We start from the raw sequence: 19,167 nt of genomic DNA, 5'->3' as shown, positions 1-19,167 counted from the left end.
TATGATATCTAAACTCTTTTTTTTTAATTATGTCTCCTGGTTAGTCATTCTTCTAATGAGATAGTTTACATTTTCTTTTATTTTTCTTTTCATTCTTTTAACTGTTTTTATTGTTTCTTGATGTCCACTTGCCCAATTCTAATTTTTAAGAAAGTATTTTCTTGAGTGAGCTTTTGCACCTCTTTCAATTTAGTCAGTTCTGTTTTTTTTTTAGGAGTTCTCTTTAGTGAATTTTTGTGCCCTTTTTACCATTTGGCCAATGATATGTGTGTGTGTGTGTGTGTGTGTGTGTGTGTGTGTGTGTGTGCGTGTGTGTGTGCGTGTGTGTGTGTGTTCAGTTATTTTTGGTGTTGCTTTTACCCAACTATTGATTCTCTTTTCATAATTTTCTTGCATTGTTGTTATTTGTTTTTCCAATTTTTTCTATACCTTATTTGATTTTTTAAAAATCCTTTTAAAGTTCTTCCAGGAGTTCTTGTTGGGTTTGTATCCAGTTCACTTTTTTTCTTTGACGATTTACTTGTATCTTTTTTAACATTATTGTCTTCATCTTCTGAGTTTGTATCTTAATCTTCTCTCTCACCATAGGAGCATTTTATGGTCAGGTTCCTTTTTGTTTGCTCATTTTTTCTCACCTAATTCTTAATGTTAAAGTTGAATTCTTCTTCTGGGTTAGGGCTAGGGAGGACCATTCCAAGCTTCAGGCTTTTCTTATTGTTGTTTTCAGAGCTAGTTCTGAGGATGTGTAAGTTTTCAGAACTTTTAAGTTGGTACCATCTGGGGAGAGTTTTGGTTACTTCTCTCCTGCTCCAGGCTTTGGTCTTCTTGCTCTCTTGAAGCCACACATGCCAGTGCTTCTCTTGGTCCTGCAGCTGTGAATCAGGCCCTTCTTTCCCCAAAACCACCAGTGTTGGTGTTCTGCCTGGAACCCAAGACCAAGGACCTCTGCTCTCCTTCACCTGGAATCGTTTGTGGGAGCTGCTGTGTTGAAAATTTATCACACAAGTACAAAAACTCCACAAAATAGGTTTATTGAGAGGAGGCCAAACTCCCAATAAATCTTGACCCTGGTCAAGATCAAGACCAAAGACCCCAAGCCTTAAGACATAGCATTTTTTATAGAAATCAAATGGCATCTTGTCATAAAAGTCAGACTGACTTCAAAATTTTTCACATGAACAGATAGTGTAAGTGCCAAGTAAGCCAAAAAAAATATTTTTAAGGAAATCACTATGGGGTAGTAACTTTATGTCTCTTGTTATTTTACTGACCTTTTCAGTAAAGGATCAGGAGTTGTTTTTTCCACTGACAACTAGGAATCAGCAATCAGATGGAGAAATATATGACTGACATTTTCACCCTGTGATACCTTCACACCCAGGAGCAGCCCTCCTCCTCCTGTCTTAGGATCTTGCAACAGGGTGTGGTGGGCTCAGGTGGAACTTTCTGGGTTTCAGGCTTACAACCAAAATGCTTGTCAGCAAGATTTGATACCATGTTTATAGTTCATATGAAGCAAACTATACTATTTGTGATAGTCATAAAAGATAATATTACTATAATCATAAAAGGGGGTAGGAGATTCCACACCATGCCACAGGGTGGAAAGGGGGTTGGCTCTTGGTGTGAGTTGCTTCTGACTCTTTGTCCTGCTCCCCAGCTTCCAGGCTGCTCAGGCTGGAAAAAGGCAGTCACAACCTGTGGTGGCCTCAGCCCTGAGAACTCTGAGACTGGTTCTAAAAGTTTTTGGAGAGGTGTGTGGAGAGTTCAGCCACACCACTGCCACTAATCGGCCATCTCAGCCACAGGTCCCTTCCCTGCAGATTCCACCATTGCCCCTAGTTGTGTGCCCTGGAGCCAGGAAGAACCAGTTTAATCTTTCCATAAGGGAGCCGTGCCATTGCCTTGTGATGGCTGCCAGATCCCCACTGACTCATCTGAAAGCCAAGCATGGCAGGGCAGGAGACAGAGTGGTACAGGAAGGGGCAGAAAGAGCAGAGTGCAAATCCTGGCTGGAATAGGCTGAGGTCCGCGGTCTGGCCAAGTCCCTTCATCTCTCTGTAAAATAGGGACAAGAATAAAACCTGCTCTGCAGAGTAGTTGTGAGGATCAGACATGATAACATGTGCCAGGAGTACAGGAAGAGAGAATGGGACCTCCCTCTCCTGGGACAGGCAGTGTCCCTTAGGAATCCCCCTGAACTGCCATTCCCAGGGTGTCCCCCCTGCAGCCACAGCAGGGGTGTGCTTAGAAGGGGTCTGGGAGCCACTACAGAAGGGGAATCCAGGGCACTTCCTGGATCACTAACAACATCTGCCCAGGATTGGAACCAGAGAGGAGAGGATGCTGGAGGCCGCAGGGCCAGAAGGAGGGCCACGTCTGTAAAGAGGGCTTGCCTGGAGGCCACTCGATGTGCTCAGAGAGAAGGGTGCCTGAGTGCTTGGAGGGAGAGAACTCTGGCTCAAGGTGTGTTCTCTGGTTTTATCAGCCCATAACCTAGTGAAGTGACTGCTGTTCGTCATCCCCATTTTACATTTGAGTCAGTCTGCAGGGACTTTGCCAGGGTCATACAACCAGTTGTATGTAAGGACCTGAGGCAAGATTTGAACTCAAGTCTTCTTGACTCCAAGGGCCCCTCCTTGACTAAGTAAAGAGAGAAAGATAACTCCAAGGTTACACACCTAGGTAGCTAGGAAGAATCCCAGGAAGAAACCCTAGATAGAAATGGGGAACTCAGGTCAAGGCTGGGGCTGGTGGGGGCAGTGCGGTACCCCCCGCAAGCTCCCAAAGCCAAGGAGACTTAAGTGGGGACAAAGAAATCCCCTTTCTCCAAGGGCTGGCGGATGGGTGGCAGGGGAAAAAGATGTTCAAATGTGTGTGCAGATGAGCCACATCCAGGATAAAGAGGCAGCAGATAATTAGCTAGAATGAGAAGGGCTGGCAGGAGCCTGGATGGGCTAGGGTTTTAGCTGGGTGCTGACAGGAGCCAAGGGCATCACTAGCTGGAGTGGGGGAGGGAAAGCCTTGCAGACATGGAGGGACTAGAGACAGTCCTGGGAGCTGAAAGATGAAGGGGTTTGTTTATGGAAGTGCTGGGAGGCCGTTGTCGCTGGACTGGAGAGTGTGTGTGTGGCAGGGAGGCCCAAGAAGTCTGGAAGGGCAGGATTGCCCGGCTTAGGAAGGGTTTTGAAGGCCAAATGGGGTTTTCTTTATTTGATCCTGAAGGCAGGGTAGGAAGGTGACATGATCAGACCTGCCCTTTAGGAAGATCAGTGGGGGAGCTAAATGGAGACAGGAGGTGGGCAGGCCCACCAGCAGGAAGTTGCCCTGATCCAGGTGAACAGTGATGAGCGTCTACACTAGGGCCCTGGTGGCTGTGGCAGAGAGAAGAGGGCCTATTTTGAAGATGCTGCCAAAGGGGAACCCACCAAGATAGGCAACTGTCAGTGTTTGGGGGGAATCACAACTGTGAGTCATGGCCACGGGATTATTTGCTGAAGGTGCCACAAAAATCATACTTTATGCACTCATCTCCTGAGGTGTTTGCTCTCTTCCTAGCAGTAGGTGACCATGGACATTTTTAAATAGCCACCAAACTGTTTGGAGCTCTTGGAGCCCATTTTCTTCCTTGTAAAGGAGAATGTTGGACTAGCTGCTCTTTTCCTGCCTCTGCACATTGTTATCTTCTGAATGTGAAAAAAGTAAACATCAAGTTCAATGACAGAAAAGGGTTCAAAGCTGGGAGGCTTTGGGGGAAGTAAATGGGGACTTAGAGAGCAAGCAAGGGCAATGGAAGTAGAAATCCACCTGAGAGAGCAGCCCCAGAACTGGGCCTCTAACCTGTGCCTCCAAATAGCAGCTTGAAAATAGCTCCAACTAAAAAGGCGCTGATGGCAGCCTCTGCCTGGTTCCCTTCCTACTAGAATTCATTGGTAAAAAATGCAGAGCAGAGAGATTGAGCAGTGTTTCACTGCAACACAAACGCTCCTGCTTTTGTTGTTGTCTTGGGTGCTGGAAGCTTCAGCTGGTGCTATCGCTCATCTCTTGTAGCCATCGGAGCTGCGGTAGAGGGCAGCAGCTTTGATTAGAGTGGACATCGAGGCCTGAGAAAGCAGCAGACTCCATCCAGGCCATTGGCTGCTTCAGTATGTGGGGCCACCCTTCCCCCTCCCCAGATGCAGCAGCTCTAAGCAGGCCTGACACAGGCAACAGAGCGGACAGGTTTGTTCTAGGCTTGTCTGCCGTTGCTAATCATTTTCTCTGGAAACTCTTGGCCTGCTTCTCTACCACACGACCTCTCTGGTAAAATGATGGCCCACAGATGACATGAATAAAACTGTTCACGGCTAATCATAAAGCAGAATGCACGTGAGCACACAGTGTTCTTCAGAATACATCAGAACCCATAAGAACATCCTAATGGAGACTCATGCTTCCAGTAGCCACTGTCTGCGTAGCAAACCACAGTCACCTCAGCTTTGTTTTCCAATTTTAGAGAATCTTAGGCCTGGGTGGTAACTTGAGTTTTATACCTTTAGGTAGATCTTCCTTGGCCTCTAAATAAGACTGCATTCCCACCAAGGTGGAAAGCTGTCTGCTCTTCTCTTTTTTTTTGGGGGGGGGTGCATCTTTTTTTTTTATATAACAAGACTGATTGGGGGAAAGGGAATGGTACTGGTGTGGGTGATCTCCAAAAACAGGAGGAGGTCCTCTGCCAATCCTTTACTTCGTGAGTCTATCACAAAGAGAGAATGAGCTGAGATAAGAGTTGCCTTCCATTGTACTATGTTCAGATTATCTGTTCCTTTTATTGAGAAAACAGACCCATCACTATCTTCTCTGCTAGGATTGTATCCTCCCCATCGCTCTGCAGACTAGAAATTACTGGCAGTTAAGAACTTGGAGGATGGGGAATGATATGTTGAAGATATCAGCTTTGCCAGAGGCTTTGGGGAGGATAATGGATGGCAGCTTAGCTTTTAGACATAATTTGCTTACGCAGAAATGCAAAGCAGATCTTGTCAGAAAAATCAATTGCAGATGTTCAATGCTTGATGGCAATGAAGCTTTCCGTTTGCTGCTGTGCACTTCTCCCTGGAAAATTAGCCAGGGCTCCAAGATAAGTCACTCCTATTGAATTTTATTTATGATGGTCATTCTGAACAAAATCTTGCTTTAAGATCCGTTGTTGAATTGCACTTGGGGCTGGCTTCAGTGGTTGGGAGGAGACTAGGAAATGGAGCTTTGAAAGGCTAGCAGTGTCATAAAGTACATAACATTTTTGGATTAATCAATAAGCATTTTTAAATCCCTCATTATGTGCCTAGCATCCAAGTGGATGAGGAAGTTATGTGACACAAAACCTATGAAATTTATAATTTGTTTAGGAAGATAATGATTCTAAAGTTAAGATGTCTGAATTGACCTGGTGCCCTAGGTACCACACATTTTTTTTAAAAATTTTTGTTGTTTGTTTTTAACATTATTTTATTTGGTCGTTTCCAAACATTATTCATTGGAAACAAAGATCATTTTCTTTTCTTCCCTCCCTCCCCATCCCCCACTACCTCTCCCATAGCCAACACAGGATTCCACTGGGTATCACATGTGTTCTTGATTCGAACCCATTTCCATGTTGTTGGTATTTGCACTAGAGTGTTCATTTAGAGTCTCTCCTCAGTCATATCCCCTCAACCCCTGTAGTCAAGCAGTTGCTTTTCTTTGGTGTTTTTACTCCCACAGTTTATCCTCTGCTTGTGGATAGTGTTTTTTAGATCCCTACAGATTGTTCAGGGACATTGCATTGACACTAATGGAGAAGTCCATCACCTTCAATTGTGCCACAGTGTATCAGTCTCTGTGTACAATGTTTTCCTGGTTCTGCTCCTCTTACTCTGCATCACTTCCTGGAGGTTGATCCAGTTCACATGGAATTCCTCCACTTTATTATTCCTTTGAGCACAGTAGTATTCCATCACCAACATAAACCACAGTTTGTTCAGCCATTCCCCAATTGATGGGCATCCCCTCATTTTCCAATTTTTGGCCACCACAAAGAGCACAGCCATGAATATTCTTGTACAAGTCTTTTTCCTTATTATCTCTTTGGGGTACAAACCCAGCAGTGCTATGACTGGGTCAAAGGGCAGACAGGCTTTTATCGCCCTTTGGGCATAGTTCCAAATTGCCCTCCAGAATGGTTGGATCAATTCACAACTCCACCAGCAATGAATTGGGGTCCCTACTTTGCCACCTAGGTACCAACACATTTATGGCCTCACAGAGGTTTTGGTACTGGTAGTTGTTTTTTCTCTGGCTCTGTTGTGTTTCTTCTCCCTTTTAGCTAAACATTTCTGATGCAGGTTAATGATAGTGAGTGGGAGAGGGAGAAAAGAAAAAAAGATGTGTCCTTAAGAACAATGAATGAGCTTAAAGAGAGTAAATAAAAATATTAATTTAGAAATTACAGAGCAGGTCACATGGTCAAGTATATTAAGTAGTGAATATTTGGTCCTCTTATTTCATTCACCTGGATGGAATCTTTGGGAAATCCTAATCACAATTTTAAATGGAATTAAGAATATAATACTGATCCAGCATTTCTTTGACTTTAAGTACTGTCCCTAGTTCCACTGATTCCCAATCTCAGATCAAGACCTGAGTGAGTAGTAGCTTCAGAGGTTCCTCCTAAAAAGACTGTTCTCTAATCTTGCAGCCAGACTAGTCAAAGGAAGAGTGTCAGTGTTGGGCAGAAAGAAAGGCTGGCTCAGGGACCAGTATCTTCTGTAGGCACAATGATAGCTTGACAGAGATGATAATTTCTTCTCCTCCTCCTCTCCCCAACAGCAGCATCCTATCAGTGTGCTAGATGATCACCAACTTCTCGCTGTTCTTTTGCTCTCTCTCTCTGGTTTCCCAGAAAGCATAGGAGGTAGTAGGGTAGGAGAGGGAGAAAATAGGGGAAAACAGTACAGTCAAGAAGCCTGAAAGATGTTAGAGTACAGAACAGCTCAAAAGCCTGTTTTTTATTTTGCTTTGCTTTATCCCACATATTTGCTACTTTCTTTAGGCTTATTTTTTATTTTAGGGTTGCAAAACCTCAGTGACATCCAATTTAAGTGTCAAAGCAAAATAAGATCAGGAGTCAATGTCTCATAAAAATAGACAATAAGATCCATGTGAGCAGTTTGTGCTATATTTTGATGCTAGAAGGCAGAGGAAACATTTTTGTTCTGTACCCAACTTTTATAAAGCACCACAAAACCTTTTGGAAGATGGAGACATTTGCACATTTCCAGCTGAACAAGAAATCTAGGTTTGACATGGATTTTTTTCCCCTCATTTTGTGTGTCAACAACTGATAATAATAGGGCAGGATGGGGGAGGTAATCTTGTTAAATTAATTTTCTGTGTACACTGTCATTGAGAGAATGAGTCACAAAGAGAGTGGGGCTTTTTCCCTCTGCCCCTTTCCTTCTGTGTGTGTGGGGAAAAAAACAACTGCTGAAGATACACCAGCACTTTTCTACCCCTCTTAAATTATTTAAAATTAAATATTCACTGTGCTACTAGATCACCTCACAGAATTGTGGCAATGTATGATGAAACATAGCTCTTAGCACAGTTATCTTGCAGCCTTAGAGAAGAAAGACATGATGAATAAACAACAGATATGGTCAGGTCACTACCGTAGCTCTGACCAGTTCCTTCTCTTTGTAGTTCTCTCAGTCTCATTGCTGTGCCTTGGTCTGCCCCAAAACTTCTGGTTTTCATTCTGTCTCTGTCTGTCTGTCTCTCAAATATTCATATTTTTTATTTCTTTTAGGAGTGGAAGGGAAATACAGTTAAATTTCTCTCTCTTACTTTGTAGGAGTCCTACAGGAAATCTGATAAAGGCTTTGAAAGGAGTCTCTCTCCTACTCTCCCTTTTTCCCCTTCTTCCTCTCCCCTTTCCCCTCTTCCCCTCTCCCTCTCTCTCTCTCCCTCTCTCCCTCTCTCTCTTTCTCTGTCTCTCCCCCCCCCAGTTAAGAACCCCCTTTTAAGATGTTATCTTTTCCATACTCCAGCATCTTAAGAATTGCAACCACTTTACCAGCACACATGTGCTGAATGATAATCCCTAAATGAAAACTGTCCAGACAAAAAAATTACCAAGTTCTCATGGTAACTCATTCTTATTTTTCCTATCTTTCAGAGGATCATAGAATCATAGATTTAAAGCTGAAATAATTGGGTAGGTAATCTAGTCCAATTGCTTCAGTTTATAGATAAGGAAACTTAGTTGCAAGGAGGTGAGGTGAGGTGACTTGTGCAAAGTAATAGAGGTGGTATCAGAGGTAGAATTTAGAACTCCAAAGCCAGCGTTTTTTCCATCACATCTGTCTCCCTTTTATCTTACCAATCAATCCTTGCTCTCAAAAATCTTGTGGTCTAATGAAGAAGACAACATGAAATCAACTCTGTACAAACAATCTATCTACAGGATAAATCAGAGATTAACAGTTGAAGGAAGGCACTGAGATTAGACTTTCTGTAGAAGATGGAACTTTAGCTGACATTTGAAGGAAGCCAGAAAAGCCAGGAGGTGGAGATGAGAAAAAAGAATGTCGTAGGCATGGAAGACAGCCAGGGAAAATGTGAGGAACGGCAAGGAGGACTATGGCCCTGGATCCCAGAGTGGAGGGGAATAAGCTGTAAGAAGATTGGAAAGTCAGGAAGGGGCCAAACAGAAGATTTTATATTGGATTCTGAAGTTGATAGGGGTGACAGAATAATGCTTTGGGGAAATGACTGAGAGCTGAGTGGAGGGTAAAATGGAGTGGGGAGAGACTAGAGGCAGGCCAGTGTCATGACCCAGGCATGAGGCGATGGAGTAAACTAAGGTGATGGAGTGGCAGAGGAGAGAGACTTAAGTGAGAAATGAGTGTGAGAGAAAGAAATCTCCCATTAGATTCTAAGGCCTTCAAAGGCAAAGAGTGTATATGTTGATACAGTGCCTAGGTAGGGGTTCTTTGAACCCAAAGGTCCTCAGTAAATGTTGTTGCCTGATGTTAACAATTGCCTTTTATCGCTGAGTCTGTTCCCCAAGGACGACTCTGCTTACCTCAGTGCATGCTATAGAATCTCAGATAACTCTCCAAAACCTCAGTTACATGGGGAGCAGACAGGTCAAGGCAATACTATTCCTCTTCTGGATCCTTTAAAAGAAGGTTTTGTTAGAGCAGGTATTTTGGCATATATGAAGAGAAGCAGAACTCTTCTGTACAGCCAGAGAAAGAGAAATATTTCATTAATTTGATTAATTTTTTATCCACAGTTTCTGGCCCCAAAGGAAAAACCAGCCACAGGCCTGGATGTAGCTGAGGAAGGAGGAGATGTGGATGATTTGGTAAATATTGGAAACACAGACTGGGCACTTGGGTAACTGAAACCACGTCAGCTGTGAAGACAGCCAGGGAAGCAGTTTGTCAGATTTCTTTCTTCACATTTGAGTTTCCTACACAATAGAGACCCTACATGATTTCCTCGGGTCCATTATGAATTTAATCAGATAGGTAATTTCATAATGGCAAGTGCTGGGTTCTGTGGTTTTGTTTCTGTTGTTTACAAAGCTTAATCCTCCCTTTTGAAGGACTAAAAGAGCCAGGGAGGCTATTCCTTTGATGACAAAATGGGATCATTTACTAAAATTGCACTTAACCAAAAATGAGAAATACAGCATAGCAATTTGTGTGGGTTTACAAATAAAAACCATTTTTAAAAGCCTAATTTTTAACTATTCTCAAAAGTCCCAGTACATACAAATAAGACCCAGGAATTTGAGGATTTCCAGACTGTATTATTCCCCATTGTTGATAACTGAAAGCGCTAAAGTGTTGATGGTTATGTCTAGCTTTCTAGTCTGAAAATCTCCTGGCTTTAAACCTTTAGCAACAGCCACCTGCTGACATTGGCATATTGTGATTTCAGTTTTCATCATGAGAAGCTCTCTGGGCTCTATAATGAAGCGATTCCACCACACGAGTTTCTCACAGGTGTGAAGTTATTTAAGGTTGTCAGGAGACTGTGTAGGGGCATTGTATGTACTCCATTTGTGTGACCGTTTTTATGAAACTTCCTATCTGGCATCTGTTTCACTTTCTGATACCTCCCTGGATCACAGCAACACCACCAGCAATGGTGGCATGGCTCGTTTCCAAATGCTTTCTTATTTTTTTGCAGCTGGACATGATGTAGGCCACGGAAGAAACTCAGAATGTGAGCACCGAAGAGCCTTGTGTTGGTCGCAGGTTCCTGGGATTGCCCTGGAAAGGACCTTCTGGTAGAAGCCAGTAGGGAGCTGCCTTTGATGATGACCTCTCGATCCCAGGCCAGAGGCTGAATTACAAACCAATATTTTTCTATATGAGTCAATGAGTTATTTTCTTAAGCTACAGAAAATGTACCTGCACTCACAATATGTGCATACAGAGAGACGGCACCAATTCTCATCTCAGGGTTTTTGATCTTTATTGTTGTCTCTGATAACTAGGATGTTATTTCCAGGTGAGCAGATTCCATTGTGAGCACTCAGCTGTGTGTGTATTATTGTTGTTTGGACAACCAAAATAAAGTTGTTTCCTCAACCGCCACTTGTTTCTCTCGCCTGAGGCATGCACAATCTTTGGGGAGCTTTGGCAGTCTCCACTTGGGGGTGAGGACTCTGAATGAAGAGTGACCTTCCTGGGCTTTTGGTCAGCAATGAGATTTATTCAGGATGAGAGTTAGGAATCTGGGCTAGAAAAGCATGAGTGCAAACCGATCCCATCAGAGGTCCCTGGGCCTCAGTATCTAATTTCATCCCTCTTTGCAGATGAAGAAGCTGAGGCCCAGGGAGCCCAAGGGATTTGCCTGAGGTCATGAGTCAGAAACTAAAACTCGGGTCTCCTGACAGCAAGTGCTAAAATGTAAAAGACTATCTCCAGCCCCTCTTATGGACCTCAGCTCATTCCTGATGTTCTTTTCCATTAAAGAAAGAAGAGTTCCTTTCTTGAAAAATTTATCAAACAAAAAATTACCTCATTTTTTCAAAAAATCAGAAGACCTCAGTTCAAATCCTTGCCCTAAAACTTACCAGGTAGTCAATGACTCCTGTGAACCCCCAGGATCCCTCATAGACTTTTCCTGACCCTCCCCAAACTCAAGAGTCCTATCCAAAGTCCCAGGACTCTGTCAAAGATCTCATCCCCACTCAAGGCCTTGGACTCCAAATTCAGCCTTTTTTCCATACTATGACTAAAATCACTTACTGAGGTCCCTTTTATTTCTAAATACAAGTAAACCAAAGCAACAGTAGACCACACAGGACTAACAGGTGTGAATTTCAAAACTACTCATCCCTGTTCAAACCATATTTTAGAGGATGGGATTTGGCTATTTCCTGATCAATAACAATAGAGATACTTGGAATGACAGAATCAGGTCTTGGAAACTACAATCTCCACCATACTCAAGGTAACAGGATTTAGGAAGGGCTGCAGCAAAGCTCAAGATTTAATTATTTGAGAATATGACCTTCAACAGACATGTGCAAAGGGAACAGACCTCTGGGCGGTCCTGGGTTAAGCTAGAGCCACCATTGGCACAAGTGAGACAGAGGAAGTGAGGTAGAGGATAGCTGAGGAGGCTGGGACTTCCTGTGTGGAGGGAGAGTGTGGGAGTTGGAGCCTGGTGCTTGTGAGTGGAGGCCCTGAGACTGTTTCTCCTCTTTTCTTTGCCTCAGCTATCCAAGGCCTTGGGCCTTTGGCCCAGCCTAAGCAGAGGGGGTATTTAAGCCCTATTCCCTTCTCTCTCTCCTCTCTCTCTCTCTCTCTCTCTCTCTCTCTCTCTCTCTCTCTCTCTCTCTCTCTCTCTCTCTCTCTCTCTCTCTCTCTCATACCTTTCTTCCTCCTGTTAGTAATTGAAAACTCCATAAAAGGTTGACTGCTGACTTGAGTTTTCATTTAGGAATTACATAGCTGAATTCCTTGGCGACCTTAAATTAATATATATCAGTCTTTTAATGTGATTTCCATATCACGCAGGAAATGTGTTCTATCAGTTTTTTAGCCTTCCTCTTGTTCCTGCTTCCTACTGAGGTTCTGTTCTTCTGTCTCTGGGCAAACATCTCTTTCCTAAGAGAAGAGAATGACGGTGAATCACTCTTTGTGGTCATGTTACCTGTTGTCTCCAGCAGTTCTGACACCTTCATCCTCAGGACCACAACTTATCAGTTTCCTTCTACCCTGAAATCTGTGGTCCTTCTTTGGATGGCCACTAATTACTAATGCTGTGCAACAGAAGCTTTTAGTGCTGAGAAATTAAAAGGTGTTTACATTCATTGAAAATTAGGCCCCGAAAGAGGATGTCAGGAAGGACACTTGACTTTGAAAAGAATAAGCAGTTCCATTTGGACCTCCAACCCATTTTGTTGATGTTCGGAACACATTATTTACGTGTGATTTACAGTTGGTTTTCTGAAATAAATACCAAGGGAAAGATGCTATTGTCTAACTGATTATATAGTTCCTGCTGCATGTTTGTATTTTTACAGAACCTGAAAACTTTCTTAGAAACAAAAGCAAAAGTTTACACTTTAAAAATTCTAGACTGCTAAAGACAAGACTTTGCAAACCCAGTTCCTGCAAGCAGAGGCACATGCTGCCTTTCTTCTACAACAGTATGAATTCCCAAATGGAATAAGCCATCATGTTCAATTTGCCATTTATTAAGCTCATTTCTGAGCAAAAGAACATATTCTACTGGAGTATACAAATGTGTATGTAAATAAGTAAATACAAGGCAATTTAGAGGCAAGATGAGGGGGACAAAGTAGCTGATATCTGAAATAGGGGATTCCAATAGGTATTGAGGTGGGAGTGTATTCTAGACAAAAAATGGCTTGTATAAAATGTTAAATTTGGGGAGTAGAAAGTAGGCCAGAACTTTTAGAACCTGACCACTCCATCTTAAAATTTATGATAGGTAAAACGAGGAACATCAGGCATAGTTTAACATGTATACTGGACTTTTGAATGGTTAATTTCAAAGGGTTCTGAGAGAAGGTAGGAACCCAGCATCTAAAATTCTACAGGGAATGTCAGCCCAGGAGAGGTGGGGAATTCTTGATAAATACTAAAAACACAGGAACAGTTCTTATGAGGAGAAAAGGGGAGGAGCTTATCTAGACAACAATGTAGATAGATACACGGGATTCAGCAATCAATAGATTTTTTTTTCAATTTTTTTTGGGGGGCAGGGCACATAGGATTTCCTTTATACAAGGAATTCCCTAAAACCCTCTCTGTCAATACAGGTTAGCACATGCTTTTCATTTTACAGCCTTAGAAAGTTGCCTGGACTCAACAGGAGTAGCACAGGTATTATATACCAGGTTTCTGGGGCTAATGTGAAAGACTAGAGTCACTAGTACTCTAAATGAGCAGTGATGGGATCATTGCCCCTGAGCCACTAAAAGACAAAAGCAAAAGCCAACACACAGCCTTCTTAGATTCTGTGAAGATTGGATTTAGCTATCTCCTGATCTATATAAAATTTCTGAATTAAAAAGAATAAATTCAGAAATTTTTAGGATTTAGGACTACAAGAGGATTCTGTTAAATGATCATTGGGAAAGACTAGTCTCTCCCAATGATCATCAGGGGGGATTGTGAAGATTAAATTGTAATCTCCTGATTGTAACAATGAAGGTACTTATCTTTTCTTTTATTGGGAAGATAGCTAAATCCAGTCTTCACAATTCCAGTGCCATTCAATGAAGGCTATGACACTGCAGTGATGAACTGCCCCTGGGGCTGGTGCCACGGTGGCCAGGGAGTGAATTCTCAGAGAAAGTTCTGCTCTTGGTGCTTCGGTTACTTCCAGGAGAGGGACACCCTTGTTCAAGCCTCTAAGCATTCTTCTGGTCTTGAGCCAGCCTTTTCTAAGCCACCACAAGTTCTGAGTGAGGAGAGGGCAGCACTGGGTTTCAGGCTGAGTTGCTCCTACTTACATAGTGAAAATTGCTCACTGCTGATGTCAGTCCTTATCTTTGAGGCCACTTGAAATTTTTAATTGTCTAACATTTACAAGTGCTTCAACTCGTGTACTCAAGTGTTAACTGACCAGAGCACGTGAGTCTGACTTGCAGGCAGGCAGTCTGTTCTGTCCTCATATTTGTTCTTAGTGGCCAGTGTAATAAAATAGATAAATTTGTGTTTCCACATCAGATTATCTATTTTATTACACGAGGTACCTATTTGGGGGAAAACCTGTGCTGAGCTGGTCATCCTAATTAAGCTAAGGATACTTTACAGTCAGTAGCATTAGGAGGTGTTTGTTATTTCAAAATAGGTTGTCAACTGTAAAGGGTGAATATTATGGTTGAGACCAAAAAAATCTAAATTTAAATGGTCGCCAAGGGAAATCCCAAATAATAAAATACCCCAAGTCAGCTGCCAAAATTTTATGGTGATTTAATTACAACAGGAGGAAGAAAATATTAGCGAGAAGGAGAGAAGGAAAGGAGTTTAACTCAGAACCACTCTGGCTCAGCCTGAGCCAAAGCGGGTGTTAAGGCTTTGGAAAGCCAAGGCAAAGAAAGGAGTCAGTCCTTATCACTCATGTGACCGGTCTAAAGGAAAGCTGTCTGCAGGGCTCCTCCAAGCTCAAGCTCCAGGATCAAACTGAACTCTAGCCCTCTCCACAGGAAGTCACAAGAACTCTAGAGGCTGTTCTCTACCTCACTTCCTGCGTCTCACATGTGCCAATTGTGGCTCAAGCTTGACTTAGGACCGCTCAGAGGTCTGTCCTTTTTTTGCACATGTCTGTTGAAGGCCATCTCAGATAATTAAATCTTGAGTTTAATGCAGACCTTCCTAATCTTGTTAAACTAAGAAGGGAGGAGAAATGTTTCCAAGACCTGATTCTGTTATTCCAAGTATCTCTATTGTTATTGATCAGGAAATAGCTAAATCAGATCTTCTAAAGAATGGTCTGATTAGGGTGGAATAGTTTTGAAGTTCACACTACTCAGCTTGGATACTAAAGTATAATAAGAATGACCCTGGAAGGAACTACTGTCATCTTCCAGTTGGAGAGGTACAGAACAAAACATTTTGCAGGAGTTGGAAGAAAAGGGAAACAAATCTGTTGTACTTTTGACATACACATTTATGAGGCAATGCTTCAAAGAAACCTCGACATGCAAGCAAAAAAGATGATAATAAATTTTATACAATACAAAACTTTCTGGTTGGGAAAAGAGCTTCCTCAAAGACTGTTGCCATTTGTAGTTTACAGTAGAAAATAAGTAATAACTAAGTAGGGTTGTGTTGTGTTGCCTGTGTAGGTTTTGTTTTATCCATATGAACTTATCTAAATATGGTTCATGAGAAGACTTTGATAATATATCAAGAATCTTGCTCATCTTTTTCAAAAAGAAAAAAAAAGGCTCTTTCCTGCTTGGATAGGAGCATGCCATGCCATGAGGCTAGCTACTCTGCTCTTCTCAAAGAAGGGGTACCAAACTAAAATTGTATCTGTTAGTGTCTCTTCCCTCCCCTAAATATTGCTAGTCCTCAAGAAATGAATTTTTTACTTAAATTTGAGTTACTTTCCTGGCCAATATCCTTTAAAGAAGAATAGGTGTCCCAAGCCTATATCCAAATACTTATGACTTCCCATCAAATAATAGCTACAGAAAAGACCATCACAAATTATGACTAGCTAGTAAACCCTTTTTATCCCAGCAGTAGCAACCAAAGATGAGAAGTGGTTAGAATATACCAGACAACAATTCACAAAGTGAATGAGCTCTCCCACTGGGAGAGATGTCTTGGCTCAAACAAAAGAAAATCTCCTATATTACCCAAAGGGAAGATTTCCTGAGGGCTCTCTGGAAATAGGCTGAAAATTAGAGAAATTTTAATGAACCACTTTTCTCCTACCTATCTGCCGTCCAGACTTCTCTTTCTGGATTTCTTCCCAAAGACAGTCTGGAAACGTGTATCCTCTCTTGAAGAAAGAAGGAAGAAGATTGTTTCTCATCATTCTTTCCATCAGTGAGGAGAACCTTATGGAAATGATCGAGGCTTGATCCTGGTTACCATCATAATATCAACAATGAGAATAGCAATAATAAAGGTTTGATCCATCCTGTCCTCTAATTTGCAGGTAAGAATTCATACAATAGTACTTCAAAAAAATGAAACATTGACATTAATGAAAAAAAAAGGGCACCATGGACAATGTCGGAGGCAGAACTTCAACCCAGATCTCCCTGACTCCAACTGATTTAAAGAGACCTGCAGGCCGTAAGGGATAAATCCAAAGGCTTGGCACAATTCTGTAACATTAGTCAGGACAAACAAAGAATTTCAAGGAAAACTCGGAATTGTACAAAGAGGCTGGGAAAGGAGGTCGTTAATTTCAGAGGAAAGAATCAAAGATTTAGGAGTGTTTTTCAGAGTAGACAGAATAATAAGTAACCAAGGAGAGAAGGCAGCACTAGTCAAAGGGAACATGATACAAAGAACTTTCAAGTCAAAGGATTTGAGTTCAAATCCCATCTCTCATGCTTACTGCCTTCATGAACTTGGTTAAAACACTTCAACCTGCCCCTTAGTTTCCTCATCTGTAAAATAAGGAATTACTGGATTAGAGGGCTTCAGAAGCCCTTTCTAATGAACTCTTAGGATCTTATTAACACCTTTGGATACTGAAAGAACTGTAGAGGACAATTACTGAACCACTGTCAATAAACAAGAATGGAGCAATTCCTATTTTTCATTGGATTGAAGAAAGTTATGACCTTACTTTCAAAAAGTGGAAGAAATTGAAACTGCCTAATGTAGGTTAGCAACCTTTTCTTTGATTCCTAACAAAATTCTATAGTGCATTGTTAAAAGCAATGGTTATGGCCATCTGGAAAGTGGAAATGTCTTAAGTTATACCCTTTAAAGGTTGATGCCCTTGTAAGAGGAAGGGATGGTCCAAGCCTATGTAAGACACTGTACAACTCCTCACGAAACACTTGCTTCACAAAAGACCATCGGAAATTGTGAATAGTGTGTAAACTCATTTATCTAAGCAGGTAAGGTAGCAAACAAAAATACGAAGTCAGTAGAATTAGAATATACCAGATGACAGTATATACCAAGGATTAATGTGAGTACCACCAGGAGGAAGAAGAGAACCCTAAGATTGTGTCATGTGTAATGTTTTGAATGGAGGAGAGAAAGTGCGAATGGCATGTTAACCACCTTCAGGTGCTTAAAACATTTGTTCCACTTGGCTCCCAACAGCAGAAGTGGAAATAATGGGTGGAAGATGCAAACAGGGAAATTTAGGCTGATAGAAGAAAAAAATTGGTAATTAATTAGAATTAGCCAAAAGGGGATTATGCTAACCTTTCATTGGAGGTCTTTAAGTCAGGGCCAGATAATGATTCAGGTATGTGATGGAGGGGATTCTTACTCAAGGACCAATTCACTAGATGGCCTCTGAAAGAGAAGCCCTTCTTAACCGAGATCCCATGACCTTATTAAATAAAATATCCACATCTTCTTCACTGTTGTCTCACCACACGTCCTCTATCTTGTACATAGAACATTGATTTGTTTTTTAAATCAAAGAATAGAATTTTATATTTATCCTTGTCCAGTTTTATCTTAGAGGATGCATATGGAGCAGGGGATAGAGAGTTGGCTCTGCAATATACATTCCACCTCTGTGATTTGGGGCCCTTCCCTTTTCAGTGTTTGAAACAATTCTCCAAGGCTGTAAATTGCAGAGAATAAGCCAAACCGCAGAACTCTCTGTCCCAATGAAATCACAGACCCAAGACTTACTATGTGTCATCTTATTGAATTGGGCCCCTGGTTTTAGCTTTTAGAGGTTCATGAAGGGTTTTATATACATACATCTATCTCATTTAGGACTCATAACAATCCTAGAGTTTAGTCCCATTTCACAGATGAGCAAACCTCAGTGAAACGGGACTAAACATTAAAGATGCTGAGAGTTTGGGGTCTTCCAGATCAATATGTGCCGTCTGGTGTGACAGGATGGGGTGGTTACAAGATGCTGAGTTCTGATACTAGATGATGAGCCTTTGGTCCTTGGCATTTCTCTTCTGTCTAGTCGCTGCTATGGAATCTCATTCCCAGGAGATCTTTAAGAAAGCCCTACCAATAAGAAAATATATGGAATTCTAAATCTAAAAAAAAAAAGAAAGAAAGAAAAAAAAAGAAAAAAAAGAAAGCCCTACCCGGGGAGTCTTTGGAGTAATCCTGCCTGGAAGCAGTGGGTTAGATACTGAAAGATGTCCTGTAATTCTAGACACCTCTTGACCTGTAATTTCTCCTATAGAGGACTATTGGCCTTTTTTTCTAAGTCAGCCTGATGTGAAAGAAATACTAAGAGATGGGGAAATGCATTCCTTTTATTCATTAAGTCTGCGCAGACAGGAAGAGACTAGGAGGAATTCTCTTTGGCAAGCTGGGCAATCCTGGCCTCTTCCCATCTTCATTTGGATGCGTTTGTCTTTGACTTCTGAAAACATGGCAAGAAATGCACTCATACCTGTGGTTTCAGGGTCAAGATTTGGCTTCACAAATGAAAAGTCACCATCGTGTAAATGAATCTCAATAACTGACCAGAGGCAGGAAGTACTTAAATAGCCTTTGGACTTTTGAATAGACTTTTTAAGCCCCCAACACCATTCCAATTCCCTACCTTTGACCTCTTTCATCTCATTGTATCTTAACTACCCTTTTTGGGTCCATGAGCACTGTTAGTTTGTCATTCAGTGAGTGGAGTGGGAAAGAGGGCTAGATCTGAAGGCAGATGAACTAGGGTTCAAATCCTCACTCTACTGCTTGCATATGTATGATTTTCAAAAATCATTGCACTTCTGAGGCCAGTTTCCTCATTTGTAAAAATCAGAGGATTGGGGGCAGCTGGGTAGCTCAATGGATTGGGAGCCAGACCTAAAGATGGGAGGTCCTAGGTTCAAATCTAGATTCAGACACTTCCCAACTGTGTGATCCTAGACAAGTCACTTAACCCCCATTGCCTAGCCCTTACCACTCTTCTGCCTTGGAACCAATACACAGTATTGACTCCAAGATGGAAGGTAAGGGTTTAAAA

The 19,167-nt window shown here is 41.9% G+C and overlaps 1 protein-coding gene across 4 annotated transcripts in view; it reads left to right on the top strand.

Moving 5' to 3' along the window:
• Positions 1 to 10,631, top strand: part of XRCC5 (X-ray repair cross complementing 5) — a 167,959-nt gene extending 157,328 nt beyond the window's left edge. For all 4 annotated transcript variants that reach the window (XM_016425099.2, XM_016425100.2, XM_056807259.1 and 1 more), the window contains 2 exons: positions 9,317 to 9,388; positions 10,222 to 10,631. In XM_016425099.2, coding sequence (XP_016280585.2) covers positions 9,317 to 9,388; positions 10,222 to 10,236 — 87 coding nt within the window. In that variant the 3' untranslated portion in view covers positions 10,237 to 10,631. The remainder of the gene's footprint in view (positions 1 to 9,316; positions 9,389 to 10,221) is intronic.
• Positions 10,632 to 19,167: the final 8,536 nt, after the last annotated feature.

This window comes from Monodelphis domestica, chromosome 8 (genome assembly GCF_027887165.1).
Source record: "Monodelphis domestica isolate mMonDom1 chromosome 8, mMonDom1.pri, whole genome shotgun sequence".
NCBI classification, from domain to species: Eukaryota; Metazoa; Chordata; class Mammalia; order Didelphimorphia; family Didelphidae; genus Monodelphis; species Monodelphis domestica.
This window is presented reverse-complemented; position numbering and strand designations above follow the sequence as displayed.